Genomic DNA, 13,523 nt, shown 5'->3' with positions numbered 1-13,523 from the left:
ACACACACACACACAAACACACACACACACACAGAGGGTACATGTGATTAAAAGAACTATTATCTAAGGAGTTGAGGGAACACGGAGTGATGAAATGCTGTGGGTTAAGGTTAGTATCAAAGTGAGGGGATGGATAGTGCAGTGTAGAGTTAGTTTAGGGAAGACTTTTTGGGGCAAAAAATAGTAAACAGTGAGGCAGATCTTGAAAGGGTTGGCTTAGCTACATATTAAAGAAGACCCGACTTAAAAGCCTTGTGACATCAGCTCACTGCTCAAAGGTAAGTCACTTAACCTTTTTGAGCCTCCAGCCACTCTGTAAAATTCAGTTAAAAAAAAAGTTCGTAGAGTTAATAAGCATTCTTTAAGTACCTTCTTAGTATGAGTTAAGCTTTGAGCATATAAATGGAAACAAAAGACTGCCCTGCCCGGAAAGAGCTGGGGGGGGGCGGGGGGGGGGGGGGTGGAAGGGAAGGGGAGAGTGGACACAAGCAAACAAATAAATGTACCAACAAACTATGTTCGGAATAAATAGGAAAAAGTTTACAGAGGGAAGGCACTAGAAGTAAGAAGGATTGGGAAAGGCTTTCTATAAAAAAAGGAATTTTAATTGAAACTGAAAGGAAACCCAGGAGTTTATTAGGTGGAGATAAGGAAGGAGAGCATTCCAGGCCTGGGAGACAGCTAGAGAGAGAATGCTGGGAGTTTGGAGACCAGTGTCACTGAGTGGAAGGTTACTTGGGAGGGTATAAATTTTAAGAAAACTGGAAAGGTATTGGGAGGTGGGGAGTGGAGGAATGATTATGAAGGGCTTTGAACACCAAAGAGATTTTTATTTGATCCTGGAGATCATAAGGAACTGCAGGGATTTGGACCTGTGCTTTAGGAAAATCACTTTGATGGCTAAATGGAGGACTGGTGAGAATTGTGAGGCAGGTGTACTTACATGCAGGCTATTGTAATAATCCAGGCTTGAGGTGAGGAGGGCTTGTACTAAAGTGATGGCAGATCAGAGGAGAGAAGGGGACATTGGAGAGATGTTGCAAAGGAGAAACTGATAGACCTTAGTAACAGATTAGATATAGAGAGTGAAGAAAGTTTCAAGTCTGGGGAATTAGGTCTAGGAGAATGTTGTTGCCTTCCTTGGGTGGGATAGGAGGGGCAGGTCTTAGAGAGATGGTTTATAGGCAGTTTGCAAACCATCCCAGTTAAGTGGAGAAATTTCCTACACTGATAAAATCACAGGGCCTTGATGATATAGTAATAGTCAGTTAATAAGTTAAAAATTTGGCAATTTTTTTAACCTACTGCGATTTCTTTTACATTATTGACCAGTTGTTTCACTGAATTGATTCGGTTCAATGCAATTCAATTCAGCAGATATACTTTGTACAAGGTCCTGTACCTGGTCATAGGGATTCTCCCCCCCTTCCCCCACAAAAGAGTTTGGGTTATTTTGTCGAAATGTTGATATTTAGGTCTTGCCTGAGAAATTTGGTATCACAGTACTAAAGGAATTTGTAAATATCGAAGACATTAGGATGAGTGTTTTGTTTTTTACTAGATATAATGCTTCAAATGGTATATAGAACTCCTGTTGAGAAATCTATATTCCTCAGTTATGCATGCATATGTTATGTATTTGTGTATATGCATGTGTATGTACACATGTGCACACATACATATATGTGCATATATGTACATGTGTTTATATACATGTCCATATATCTATGTATATGTCTATATCTCTAAATAGATGAGATGACTCTGAAGGTCCTAATGCTCTTCATATTAGTCATGATAATTAGACCAAATATAATTTGCTTGACAAAGACACATTTTTACACAAGTGGACTAGAAGATAAGGTATATCAACTGTTTCTCAACTAGTGGGTGATGGGTAATCATGGAAGTCCTTTAGGATGGGTGAGGCAGGGAGAAAGTTCTATGAGCCAGGGGGAGGTGCTTGTAGACCCAGCACACAGTGGATCTGAGATCTCATTAAATATATTTTCCTCCGTTGCTGCAAATCTGAAAGCCACAAGCCATCCATGCCTACTGTGTTGCTTTTGTCCACATTTTCTCAGTTTATCCCCAGAGGGTCCACCCAGTGTTCTAGAGTCCTTCTTCTAGGCCTTTTTACATTTTGGGGAGCACTTCAGTTGTCCCTTTGCTATCCTTCATTCTTATTGTGTGAACAGCCAACCCTGATCATATACACTTGCTTAAGCAATATCCAGTGCACTTCAGCATAAGCTATTACTGGAAATTTTTTTCAGCTTATTTTCACGCATTGATCTCCATTGATCTTTATCCACCTGCAATTTTGATTCTTCAGAGATTACGATATACTAAAATGAAAAACTTAGCAGCATCATTTGTAGAACATTTGCATTAAAAAACTGGTTTTTGAGAAGCTTAAGATCATCAAAAAGCAAGATAGCCTGCCAAATGCAATCTGCCATATTCTCTTCACCCTTTCATTTCCAGGTTCAGCTTATTGTTCATCTGCATTACCTATCCCAGATATATGTATTGATGTACTCATTTAGTGAACTGGTTGTTCAGCTGCACATGAAAGTCTAAGCCTGGGATTCTTAGTTTTCAGCAGGGAAGAAGGTGGGATTCCCATGAACTTGGATGGGAAAAAAAACTCATCTTTATTTTTATAAACCCTAGCTTGGAGTGGGTTTGTAAACTATTTTATTTTATTCAGTTATTCCAAGAAGGAGCTCATAGGCCTTTACCATACTGCCAAAAGGGGCCACGAAACAAACAAAAAAAAAAGGTTAAGAATCATTGGTTTAGACAATAGTATTTTTTATCCATTTCGTTTTTCCCCTGTGTGGATTATGAGGCATTATTACTCTTTTAAGTAATCTTAAGTCTGATTAAGATGTCCACATAAGGTTCTGGGGCCTGGCAGCAGCACATTATTGTTTGCCAACAGAAGCATCTGGATCACCTCCCTATCTATAGTCTCTCATCTCCATTGGTTAATATCTGCTATAGAATACAAATTTGTTCCTTTAAGCCTGTAAACGAGGTTCAGTATCTCCAAGGATATCTGAACTTTAGCCCTTTGTAGTAAGAAAAGGAAGATCCTTGCTTTACCATCAAACCCATTCCCATAGTCTCCAGTATGGCAAGATTATTTACCCTGCTGCCCCATTTACAGTGAGAAGTGACTTGCAGTTGGTCAAGAGAAGAATCTTTTTGTTGTTCTTTAAGTTCAGCAAAACAAAAGCAGTGCTAGAGTAACAAGCCCACTACCCCAATTCCCAATGGCCCAAATAATATTCCCTTACTTGAACTCCACCTCATATAGTCTCTCTTTTCCTTTATTTTATGCAACTCAGGCACCATCTTTTGCATAAAACTTTTCCTGATCCCCTAAGCTCCCAAACTACCTTGTATTATATTTAACCACTTTGTATGTATAAGTATATTTATTCATTAACTTTACATTTGTGCTGCATTTATTTTTTTATATACTTCCTTTATAGAATGTTAAGTTCATCATGAGCAGGAATTGTTTCATTCTTTATACTTCTATCCCCAGTGCCTACCACCACTCCTGGCACATAGTAGTCAGTAAACAAGCATTTATTAATCAATAAATGGGGCACTGTGCCTGGAGGTACAAAGAAGGGCAAAAAATAGTCCCTTCTCTCAAGAAGTTCACAGTCTAATGAGAGGATAGCCTGAAAAGAACTACATACAAATAAGGCATATACTATATAAATTGGAGACAATCATCAGAGGAGATTATCTCCAATGATGAGGTAAGGCAGTAAGTAACATTAAAGGGAATCCAGAAAGGCTTCTTGTAGAAAATACAATTTTAGTACACCTCGAAGGAAGCCAGAGAGGTAGAGGAGGGAGAGAATTCCAGGCATTGGGGGGAGGGGAGTGTTCAGTGAAAATGCACATATTAACTATGTGTTGATTGATTGATTTGTTAAATAACTGTCTCAATAGTCAGAGCTATCTGTTTATTTTGCAGCAGAAGAGATATTTTGAAAATATTAAATATTCTGTCATTTTCTAAAAATAATTGATAATTATCTATGTTAATTAAATAATTCTACCAGAAAAAATATTATATATCACACATACTGATTTGGTTTATTATATTTTTTCTTAAGAATTCCTATGCTACTTTTTATCAACATCAACACCTGTGTTAAAAAGTTTTTTTACTTCCTAACTGATCATTTCCTTAGGCACATGACATAAAATAGACATACAAGAAAAGCCACAAAAGTAACTATATGTTGCAAATTCTAAATGTTCTTTGATGAGGTCTCATTTACTCTTTTATAATTCCAACACAATTCTATAGCCACACTATTAATGACAGTCAAAAGACCTACGTTTTCCCTTCTTTTATATTCTGCTCTGTCAGGAACTGCTGCTCTTTCATCCTCACTCATCAGATGCCCTACCATCTTGATTGTAGTAATCATGGCATAAACCATTGTGGACTTGCTGCTTGTAGGCAGACTTCATATTTGTGTATTCAGAGTGGAAAATTATTTAAACCAATACATTTCTCTAAATTATTTCTATGGTGATGATATATCCCTTCTTCTGACACTTCAGGGGCACTCCTTACTTTAAACAAATTTGCTATTTAAAATTTAGATTAAATAAAAGAGAAATGAAAAAAGACTGATTATTTTCTACTAAAATATAAAAGGAGCCTTCACTTCTCTTATGGAGTAAAGAATATTGACAAATATCATTTGCAAAAATTCAATCACAACTTTTCAAGAACCTGTCTACTTCATATGATGCTGTTAGAGGCAATGGGAGTAAGCATCAGGATCTTGGCTACTTAGTATTTGAGTTTGGGTTAGTTTATGTCTGGAAGAATCCAAGCATCAAGAAGAATGGAAGGGAAGTGACAAGCTTGGAAAGCAATCACAGAAAGAGGAGAGGATATGCTAATTTATATATAAATAGTAAAGGCCCTAACTCATATAATTTCTTTATTTTTTAAGTATTCAATTCTCCATACTATTCTCATTCATCATGATTTTTAAAAATATGAAACTGCTTTAATCTGGTTTGATCTCAATTTTCATTTTGTTTACATTATCTTTATTTTCTAGCTAATGTGTTTTAGCAATATTTCAAGAAAAAATATGTATTTTATCTATTTAATTAGATTCATTGTTTTTTTCTCAAAGTGTTGAAAACTTCTTTAGCATCATGCCAGTTTTGTGTGCCTTCAAGATTTTAAACCAAAACTAGTCATATAATAGAAACTCAATAAATTTTTGTTATTGAGATATTCTTGCAAATTGACCAGGTGTTAGCATAGGACTGAGAGGCTATTGCTTCCCTGACATGGACTAGAGGAGCCAGAACTGCCAGAGGCTCTACTATATAGAAAAGGAACTCTCAAGATGCTTTGAGAGCCCAGAGTACATGAAGCAATGGGTAGCTATTGGTGAAACTAGGTTAGTCCCATAGCACTCCCCTGGGAGCAGAAATACAGTCTATTCTTACCAGATTTCATCTAATTCCTGTTTACCCATCCCAACAGTGAATGAGGCAGAAAAGGCAAAAGCTATAAGTTTTTGCTCCCTCAAGCTCCACAGACTGAGATTTTTAAATTGTTACATATTTACCTGGTATCTGGGGCTTAAAAAATACTTTTCCCCTCAAATGAATATTGATTTTTGCTCCTTTTAGGAACTCAAAACTGTTCTAAAAGTGGATAATTAAACAAATAAACAAAAAGACTAAAAAGGAAAATAACCAAACTGATCTTCCCCATTTTTGTTTTTCTTTGTTTTGCTGTTAACTATACCTTTACCAAAGAGTACTACTTAGAGAATAAATTAAAGTAAAATGAAAAACATTTTTTTCTCCTCACTTATAATCATGGATAGAAAAAAGAAAGTAATGGTTAGTTGCTTGTGTTCATTAAATTTTTAAAGAAATAAATGTTTATATTATGTTTTATGGCTAACCTGATTTTATAGATATTAACTGTGAAACAAGAAGGCAAATCATTCAGTCAGCCCAAATGTCAACCTGAAAGGGTAAAGGAATACAATAGGGGGCTCAGGAGGTATCTATCCGTGGTGGAATAACGCTTCTTTTCCTCCGAAGTGGGAGGCCAATTGGAAACAGGGGAATTGTCAGGTGGGTAAGTGGAAGTAATATTAGTCTTTAAATAAAGAAGCTTTTAGTGGGTATGGATAAGATTGTGATGGAACAAGGATTAGCTCTCCAGATCTTCAGTATACATTTTCTCAGTTAATTGATAACAGACAGATCCCATTTATCTCTCATATCATTGTTCTATATTAGTAAATTACCAGTCTTTTGATTAGCTTGAATGTTCTGCCTTATATCATCCCTATTTAGGGAATATTTTTGAATTTTAAAGTATGATGTTTAAGTATTTACAACAAAATTTAAATTTTGGTTGCTAATTTCCCCAGTTTTCCTGGAAAGCTGATTTAAGAAGTTTTCATTTGTTAATATTTTCAATTGGCTGACTCATGTTTTGTTTTAAAATTTTCATGTCTGTTCAAAAAGCATTTTATTTTTCATTTATTGGTATTCAAACATAAATATTGTTTATTGAAATTCTGCCTTCATTTTCTTAAGTGGTTTCAAAAATACATGCTCTTAAAACATTTACCCATGTAGTCCTTATAGATATGTACTTATACAATTTCTACTTATTCATTTTGTATTATATTAAAAAACCAATGCCAAAAAAGGAAAAGAAACAACTTTGTCCATTCCCTTTATACATCTTCATGTTATCATTCCATTAATGAGAATCAGCCTTTGCTCTCCATAATTCAGTGTCACTTCTAGACTCATCTTGCTTATTTCCTCTTACTCGTAGCAATTTCCCTGGCTCTGACAGAAACACAAATTCTCATTCTTTATGCCCTTAAATTGCAAAAGTAAATGTGAGGACCAGTGCAGATACTCAGCTATCTAAGGGGCTTGTGTCTTTTCAGCACAGTACTAATCAAGCAAAGAGTCATCATAACCTCAAACTAAACAGCCTTTGTAGTGATTTTATCACCAGGGAAATTGTCCATCCTTCAGAAAGATTGTCACTAGGAAAGAAAAAATAAAGAGGGAGTTAAAATTGCTTTAGACCATTGACTTGTTAGGTCCCTCTAGATTCATAGCTTGAATTGGTTTTCAAGGGGAGGAGGTACAGAAGGATAGCCCTAAGAAAGCTCACAAATTGATCATAGTCTTGATAACACTAGTGGGTGTAGGCGTGATCACTATAGAAAAAAAAATACCAAATGTGGCTAAGAGAAGAGAAATAGGAAAGGAAGAAGACAATTAACATCTTTTTTTTTTTTTAGTTTATTGTGTTTGGGATTCCCCCCCCCCCCAATACTAATTTAAGAATGAGCTTTCACAAAGAGGAAAAAAGATATAATAGATTTTAAAATCTTTTAGTATGGTAAATGCAATTAGTAGCTGCTATTGTGGTATGTATTCATCTAAATCAAGGCCTAGAACAGAAGTTAATTGTTCAGTTGTCTGAAACAATGTGTAATGTGAATGGAGCTAAGATGATGGGCGCTATAGAAATATAGACATAGAGACATAGGTATTTTGTAGACCAATCCAGAAACCAGACACTTCTGGTTATGTCCTGTGTTAAAATTAGGTGAATGCAGAACTGCCTTCATTTGGGAATAAAAACTCAGTATGCCCAGAAATAGTGCTAAAATTGACATATGATGGGCAAATCCATTATGTGTATGTAATATACATAATTTCATACACACACACGCACATTCTGTAATCATACCTGAAAAGGATTTGGGTCAGTTCAATTTTCAGATACAATAGGAAACAAGTCAGACAAAATTGTGTGATTTATTTATAGTTTGCCCAAATTCAATCAAGTACATCTGGATTTGCCTGAATACTTGTACTTATCCATGATTTAGTGGCCTCCAACCCATTGACAATGTGAAGATTTGCCCAAAATGAGCAGGCAAATTCAGAAGTGTCCTTGTTTCTGGATTAGTATACTCTAGTGTTGGTAAATCTCTTTTTAAGTTATCTGGGAGTATAAGAAGGGGTTCTCAGTTCCAATTCAAGTTCATTATGGGAAGTGTCCAGAGGTGGTGTGTAGGTTATAGAGCCTTTTTGTAGGTACCTGTACAGTTAAGGTTTTTGGCTCTATACTTGCTCTAATAGGGCCTAACTCCCACAGCTAAGTCATATACACAGACTGTAGCTTTCTGCTCTCTGGCCAACCGAAGCCATCACATCCTTATTGTTGTGACTCCCAGATTGTGATACTGTCACAAAACTGTTGCTAGGCAACAAATGTGGTTACCCGGTCTCAGCGAATAGCTGAAGGGGAAAGCAAAGTGTTGCACCATTGTAGAGTAACCATAGCAATGACCTACTATTACAGACTAAAGAATTATCATTAACAATGTTAAAGTATCAAACAGAGGCCCTGAATCTGGAGACTTCCAGGCAGCATCCCTGCATAATTGGGTTATCTAGGAAGAGATTTAAACTCTTTCATAGCTCATTATCTCTATGGGAGAGTGTTTTTAATTATTATTTTTATTTTTTAATAAAACAAATTTGCCAAGTAGTTATGGGGCTTCTGAAGATGATGTAGGCAAATTAGTGCGATCCACCAAAAACTACATGAATTTTATCAGGTGAGAATCTTGATAAAAGCACTTTCCTTTCTTAGATCAATAATATTTCCTGCCTATGTTTGGTTCATGGTGGATATGATTGGAAAAATGCTATATAATATGATTGTACCTAATTTAAAACCAAAGAGGGAGCTGTAATTAAAAAAAAAAAAAAACCTTAAGTCCTGACAGATAGATATGCGTTTCTTAAGTTGAGAGGTAAGTTCGGATGTAGACAGAGCTTGTTTAAAAAGAAAGAAAAGAAAAGAAAACTACGTGGTTTAGTGGCGGGTAGGGAGAACATATACCTAAAAACTTGACCCTGTGAATAAGAGCTGTCAGCACAATCTCCGAGTGTGGACCGAGGTGTGGTCTCCTGGAGAGCCAGCTCTTCTCCCGGCTCTCCTTGCACTAAGTCCGTACTTAGTGCAAAGGAGAACAGAGGGAGCTCGGGTGGGAGTCCCCCTCAGCAGCTGAACTCCAGGACAGGCAAGAACAGTCCTTTTTCTCCCAGGACAGGCGAGAGCCGTCTTTTTTCTCCTCTTGGGAAGCACGGGAATACCTCTAGTGCTTTAGGGAGGGCGGAGGGAATCTAGTTCCCGCCTGCAAGAGAAACCAGCCCCCAAACGGCTGCGGCTGCGGAGCCCAAGGTGAGGTGGGAGGTTTCCAAGCAGCCGGGGAGTTTCCCTTCCCGCCTCGCTGCTTGATTGGCCTAAGGGGGCGGGTCGGGGCGAAGGGCTGTCCTGCCCCCATCCTCCAGCCACCTTCCGGCGAGGTCAGGGAGGCTAAGGGGAAGCCGGGGGCCTAGCCCTGGAGGGTGGACGGGCCGACCGACGGACGGACAGGCGTGCCGGCCAAAGCATCGGGAGCGGCTGCTGCATAGGAGCCGCCCTCGGGTGTGGCAGCGTCCTTCCCCCTCCTCCGTGCTCAAAGGGCTCCCCGGGCTCCTCCTCACCCGTCTCTCCGAGACCCTCATTTTGGTGGAGACTAACTCATCTCCCCGGGAGGACCAATTGACCGAATCCTCAGGAATTTGTGCTTTTTGTGGGGGTGGGGCGGGTCCCGGCTTTGAAGATTCAGTCCTTCTCCACCCACCCCCATGCCAAAGGGGAGGTTTGCGGGACACTGAAGTATGTAGCATTTCGTCAGTGTTCAGAAACCCTGACCTCCTTTTCCGGGTGGTCTCCCCTCCCGTGACAGGGCGGGCAGTTGGGAAGGGGCGGGTGAGGAGGGAGGTGCCTGCCCCGGGAGGGCCTGCTCTGCGGTCGGCTGCTGGGGGAGGGGAGATAGGGGGCTCCCAGCTGCTGGCAGGGATTAGGGGGAGGCAACTCCGAGAAGCTTTGGCCCTAAGTACGTAACCCGCTGGGCGCCGGGAGGGCGAACACGTCGCCTCCTCCGGGGTGGGCTTGCTTGCCAGCCCGCCACCGGCGCTGGGGCTGCGGCTCCCAGAACCCGCTTCCCGGCCCTGCGCCACTCTTGGTGGCTTTTTTTTCTTGCTCTTTCTTTGTGAATGCATATGCAGGGAACGAACCGTAACCAAAATCTGTTTCTCTTGCAGGTACTGAGCGTCACGAGCTCACTTCGTGGAAGAGTCTCCCATCAATTTTCAAATTTTTTACTGAAGCTTCAGAAGCAAAGAACAGTTCACTCAAATCAGCTCTGACTCGGCGCTCCCACAGGATAAAACACGAAGAGATTTAAGAGGAGTGAGAGAAAAAGAAAGGACACACAACCACACACATTCTTGCATACACATGTACACACCCGCAGACACACCCGGGAGCACACACAGGCATCCCTTAACTACTTATTTTCGGCAAGCAGACTCCCAGCCCCCTCATTAGATTGTTTTCTTCCCAGAGCACAGGGTCGTGATGTATACATCTAAATAGCGTTTTGCATTATTTCTAGATGAGTGCAACTGTCAAAGCAATATGGGTTCACTGGTTGTGCTTCCTGTGGGCTGTAGCTTGGATTTCGTGCTGCCCATCAGTGCGCAGATTAAGGCTGACAGCAGCACTGCACAGTGCAGCGTGGTGCAGCTCTAATTGCCCTGACATAGCCCTGCACCGAGTGGATGGCAGAGCTTTAATAGTTTCTTCATGGTCCTATCGCCTGCGTTATTTTCAGCTGCTTTGGGGGGAAATATATATACATACATATATATATACATATATGTGTGTGTGTATGTACACACACATATATACACACATCACCTTTTTTCTTTTGAACAGGAGCAACCATTATTTTATAAACTTAAAATTTTAGGTAGATTTTTCTCCATGTGTAATAACTTTTATTATTGGTTTTACTTTGGGGATGAATTTTAAACTCTTTAAATTAATAGCACAAATGTTTTGCATTATGTAGATTTGTATGAACTACACCCTCATTAAAAAACATTAAAAATTATTTTTCTTTAAGAGACTAAAGAAAACTGGTTGGAGATCTGTTAATTCCTGAGTCCATTTCATTCTACTAGAAGAACTCTGGACTTGAAAGTCTGGACTCTTCAGTGCAGTCTAGACTTAGGAATAAGGAAAAGAGAAAATTTTGAAAAGTAAACCAAAATGAATGAATAATCCTTTGGGGTGTATTTTGTGTGTATGTATGTATGTATATATGTGTATATGCATTTTTTTTTGTTTCCTATTTTCACATGAAGCCTCTCAAGTTATCCTTAAGATATTTACCTTGTTAGATATAATATGGCTTATTTGGATTCAAATTTAGGTTATGCACTGAAGTTTCACTTTTAAAACTTCATCTTGTTGGAAGTTTTTAATCCTAAAGGAAATAGTTCATTTTTAACTTTAATGGAATAGAGGAATCTGACTTTTTTTGAGACAGGATTTTTGGATGGCATCAAAAAAAATTAATCTGTGCACTCAAGTCCTTTCCTTTTGTAGGACTAAATCAGGCCAATGCTATTCTTTTAGTCTACTTAAAGAATACTGCTCTGACTGAAAACTGAAGAATTGGAGTGAAAGATTTTTCTCCTCTTGGTCCAGTACTATTTTTAGCTCTCCACTTGCTTTTGAGGATCTACTCTAAAATTTCACTTGTGCTATAATTAGATCCAGTTGAAATCTCTGCAACACTGTGATGATTTTTCTGATAATTTTGATTCCAATATTACATTGTAACATGTTGAGTTTACAATTGTTGTAAAAAGCTCCATTATCTAGTGAAGGTTCTATTTATAATAGATAAAGGATGAATTTAATATTTTGTCACCTTTTTAAAAGTATGCTACTATGGAGATATCTGTCTCATTTTATGACATCATGAAATGCACCAAAAATGTTATAGGAGTAGCTGGTCAAAAAATCAATTGAAATCATCCACCTCATAATAAGCATTTATACATCATGTGCTCATATCAGCAAGTTTTGAAACTGCTAATGTCTGGTACCGTGTCTGGAATGCACGTACACTAATTAATTCTTATGGTTTTGATGATGGCAAATTAAAGTGATCTTTTCTTCAGTGGTCATGTCTGCATATCCTCTGATGTTATTAAAGCAAAGACAAAGGGGGGGGGGGGATCAAAATGGTGTTTTATCCAACTGCTGTGTAGCTTCAAAACACACTGTCCAACAGCGTCCAACACATTGGTCTGTGATATTGAGCCTTTTAATTTGATACTTTACAGTTTTCAGAATTAAGGGAAGAACTCCAGAAAGTGGTGGCATACTTCAGTGAGATGATTTTAAAAGTTTATATAAACTGAATTTATTTTTAAAGTGTTTTAAACGGTGCTACTTTTTCAACATATGAAAATGTTCACAGAAACCTATAATTTTATCTTTTTTTTTTCTTAAATAAAGCGTGTGGGGTGCTAAATTCTAAAAACTCCTGCAGCCAAAATTAGGGAAGAGCAATAAGTCTCTTGTCAGTGAGTCATCCTAATCACTCTTGTGCTGCTCTTCTTCATTCACACCTTCCTTTTGACTTGTAACTGGAGTCAATCACTGTATAATTGCCTTGAAGGTTGTAAAAACCTTTGGGTTGTTGGAGTTTGTTTCAATATCTATGGAGAGCTATTTGAAAACTTTTGCTTCCTTAAGTAGGTCTAGGTTAGAGACTTGAAGAGGAAACAAGGCATCTGAACTGACTAAACTTCCTAACTTGTTGATTATGTATTTGTGGTGTAAATGTAATAATATTGTTCACCTCTTTAACTCCAGATCTACAATACCAGTTATTCTAGTCCACCTGCCTGAGCCAAGGAGCTGTTTCAGCTCTTGTGTTTGGGTTTTGTTAATTGGAAGTTTAAATAGGAGGGGTTTTAAACTTAAAATGTGGTCTTTATATCACTAGTTATATACTCGGTTCCAAGAGTAACACTATGGAAAAATAGGAACTGTTAGATCCTGTGCGTTAAAACTAAGAAAGCATATAATGGTTTTGTGACTTTCTCAGAGTGCCTAACCCTGGAGTTCAGCACATCTTTACAAGTTTTTAGTGCAAATACAAATATGCCTCTAATTTCGTTAACTACCCCTTCCTCAGGTTTCTCATGCTCTGACCTCAACTGTACTGTTGCTTATACAAAGAGCTGTAAAGCAAGGGGATTGCCTATGAATTGCCTATTCCTATTTATGGTTTTAAAATAAAGGGGTTCCCCCTCTATGTTCAGTGGTAGATTCCTTATACTCTGCTTGCTTATTCAGTATCTCTGTAAAGGTTAATAAAGCAAGAACTGAAATACATACATACATACATGTATATGTGTGTGTCTACATATACACATGCTGACAAAGACATATTTTGCTGAATTGGTAACTAAAATCAGTGATTTGCTCTGGAGCCTTCACGAGACCTTTTTTTTTTTAATGAACATATAGTTTGTAT

At 38.2% G+C, this 13,523-nt stretch overlaps 1 protein-coding gene across 1 annotated transcript in view; it reads left to right on the top strand.

The window, feature by feature from the left end:
* The window catches only part of ARB2A (ARB2 cotranscriptional regulator A), a 527,996-nt gene extending 514,695 nt beyond the window's left edge, over window positions 1-13,301 (top strand). The window contains exon 10 of the mRNA XM_069085441.1: window positions 10,225-13,301. Coding sequence (XP_068941542.1) covers window positions 10,225-10,367 — 143 coding nt within the window. The 3' untranslated portion in view covers window positions 10,368-13,301. The remainder of the gene's footprint in view (window positions 1-10,224) is intronic.
* Window positions 13,302-13,523: the final 222 nt, after the last annotated feature.

Source organism: Petaurus breviceps, unplaced genomic scaffold (genome assembly GCF_028583685.1).
Source record: "Petaurus breviceps papuanus isolate PSGF00001 unplaced genomic scaffold, PetGlider_PUasm1.0 175, whole genome shotgun sequence".
NCBI classification, from domain to species: domain Eukaryota; kingdom Metazoa; phylum Chordata; class Mammalia; order Diprotodontia; family Petauridae; genus Petaurus; species Petaurus breviceps.
Note: the sequence above shows the minus strand (reverse complement) of the source record. Positions and strands in the feature narration are given on the sequence as shown.